This window comes from Myotis davidii, unplaced genomic scaffold (genome assembly GCF_000327345.1).
Source record: "Myotis davidii unplaced genomic scaffold, ASM32734v1 scaffold217, whole genome shotgun sequence".
NCBI lineage: Eukaryota > Metazoa > Chordata > Mammalia > Chiroptera > Vespertilionidae > Myotis > Myotis davidii.
The window spans coordinates 2045672-2047527 of NW_006290034.1; the positions used below are offsets into that span (position 1 = coordinate 2045672).

General features: G+C 63.1%; 1 protein-coding gene across 1 annotated transcript in view; it reads left to right on the forward strand.

Moving 5' to 3' along the window:
- Positions 1-1856, forward strand: part of CDC14A (cell division cycle 14A) — a 64544-nt gene that overhangs the window by 55642 nt on the left and 7046 nt on the right. Inside the window, exon 16 of the mRNA XM_015563512.1 lies at positions 4-87. Within this exon, the coding sequence (XP_015418998.1) occupies positions 4-87 (84 nt within the window). The remainder of the gene's footprint in view (positions 1-3; positions 88-1856) is intronic.

Genomic DNA, 1856 nt, shown 5'->3' on the forward strand with positions numbered 1-1856 from the left:
GCTGGGCCCCCCGCCGCCCCCAGCCCCCGGGCCTCCGTCACCGGCCTGTCCTCCTCCTCGGCCCGGTTCCTGAGCCGGTCCATCCCCGTAAGTACACAGACTCCGCCGCTCGGCCCGCAGGCCCCCTGTCGCAGCTTCGGGGCATCGCCCTCCTCGCCCTCCTCGCTCCCCTCCCCCCGGCTCCCCCCAAAGAAATTCAACAGCACCAAGGAGGCCTTCTGAGCGCCCCTCTGCCGGACTGTGGGCACATTCTGTCCAGCCGCTGGCTCCCCTCCCTGTCAAGTAAACGCCCAGCTTCCGCCGGGCTCCTCCTCCCTCCTCTCTCCTCCCTGCGTGGCCGGCCAGCCTGCTCCAAGCCGGATGGTTCCCGCGGCAGACAGGGGTGCTGGGCGGGCGGCTGCCGGGACCTCCTCCGCCGCATTAAAGGGTGGATCGTGAGCAATATCTTCTCAGGACGCAGCTTAGGTCCTTGAGCGCGTCCCCTCCGCAGGGCACTGGCCCAGCGTTAACTCGGTGCCCAGGGAGGGGCCCGCGGCAGACAGGGGTGCTGGGCGGGCGGCTGCCGGGGGATCCCCTCCCGCATTAAAGGGTGGATCGTGAGCAATATCTTCTCAGGACGCAGCTTAGGTCCTTGAGCGCGTCCCCTCCGCAGGGCACTGGCCCAGCGTTAACTCGGTGCCCAGGGAGGTGAGCGTAAGGCAGCTCACAGGGGCCCCTGGGGTGTAGGCAGACGCAGGATATCAGGACGATGGGCAGAATGAGCTGCCGTTCCCCGCAAGGCTGGATGAAAGCTCCCCAAACATGCTTTACCCACAGGGTACCAGCCCCCTTTCCTGATTGGGGATCCCTGTTGGGGTAAATCTTTAAACAAAAAAACCCACCTTTTTATTGATTTTAGTGAGGAAGGGAGAGAGAGAAACATCAATTGGCTGTCTCCTGCACGCCCCCTAATGGGGTTCGAGCCTGCACCTCGGGCCTGTGCCTTGACTGGGACTTGAACCGGTGACTCCAGTGCATGGGATGACGCTCAACCAACTGAGCCACGCCGGCCGGGCATTTTGCTCATCTCAAAGGGAACTGAGGTCTGCGGGGTGTGAGTTCTGATTTGGGGGAATAAGGACAGGAAAGGAAGGAGAGGGAGCCCGCACCGGTCAGGGCACGTGGGCAGCGTCAGCAGCCGCACTGATCCCCCCGGGCCGCCCTCGTGCCCGCGCTCTCCACACGTTTCCTCGTGTTATCGGGGAGAGGCTGCTTCCGCAGGCGAGGAGGGGGCGTGCGGGTGCAGTGCCCTCAGCCGAGCGGTAGCCCCGTGGGCGACAGTGGGACCCACGTCCTCAGATGGCAGATCAGAAACCACTTTTCTAACATGGAGGTACAGTGTGAGTGTGTGTGTGTATGCATGCAGCGTGCATGTGCGTGCACATGTATGCATGCAGTGACTACATGTATGTAGTGTGCATGTATGTGCAGTGTGCACATGTGTGCGTGCATGTGTGTGTTGGTTGAACTCAGCCACGCCCACCTCTACCTCAGGCCTTGTTCAAAGTTTCTCCCCCTCTGTCCACATGTCCTTCGCGCATATTCCCTGCGACTTTATTCCCAGGGGCGTGTTGCCCATCACTCTAGATTCCTGCGGCGATCAGGGCCCGGGCAGTTGCCAGCCCTCCACACCGCCCCCCCCACCCCCTGCTTTGACTCGAATCCCACTCTGCTGAGGGTGCATGTGTGTCGGCAAAGCCTAAATCCTCGCCGGGCGGCTGATGGGAACGGCGGTGCGTTTCCGTGTGGGCAGCGGGGTTCGAGGTCAGACACTGCCCAGGAGTGGAGGCCGCCCGCTTGCACCCCCTGATGGAGGC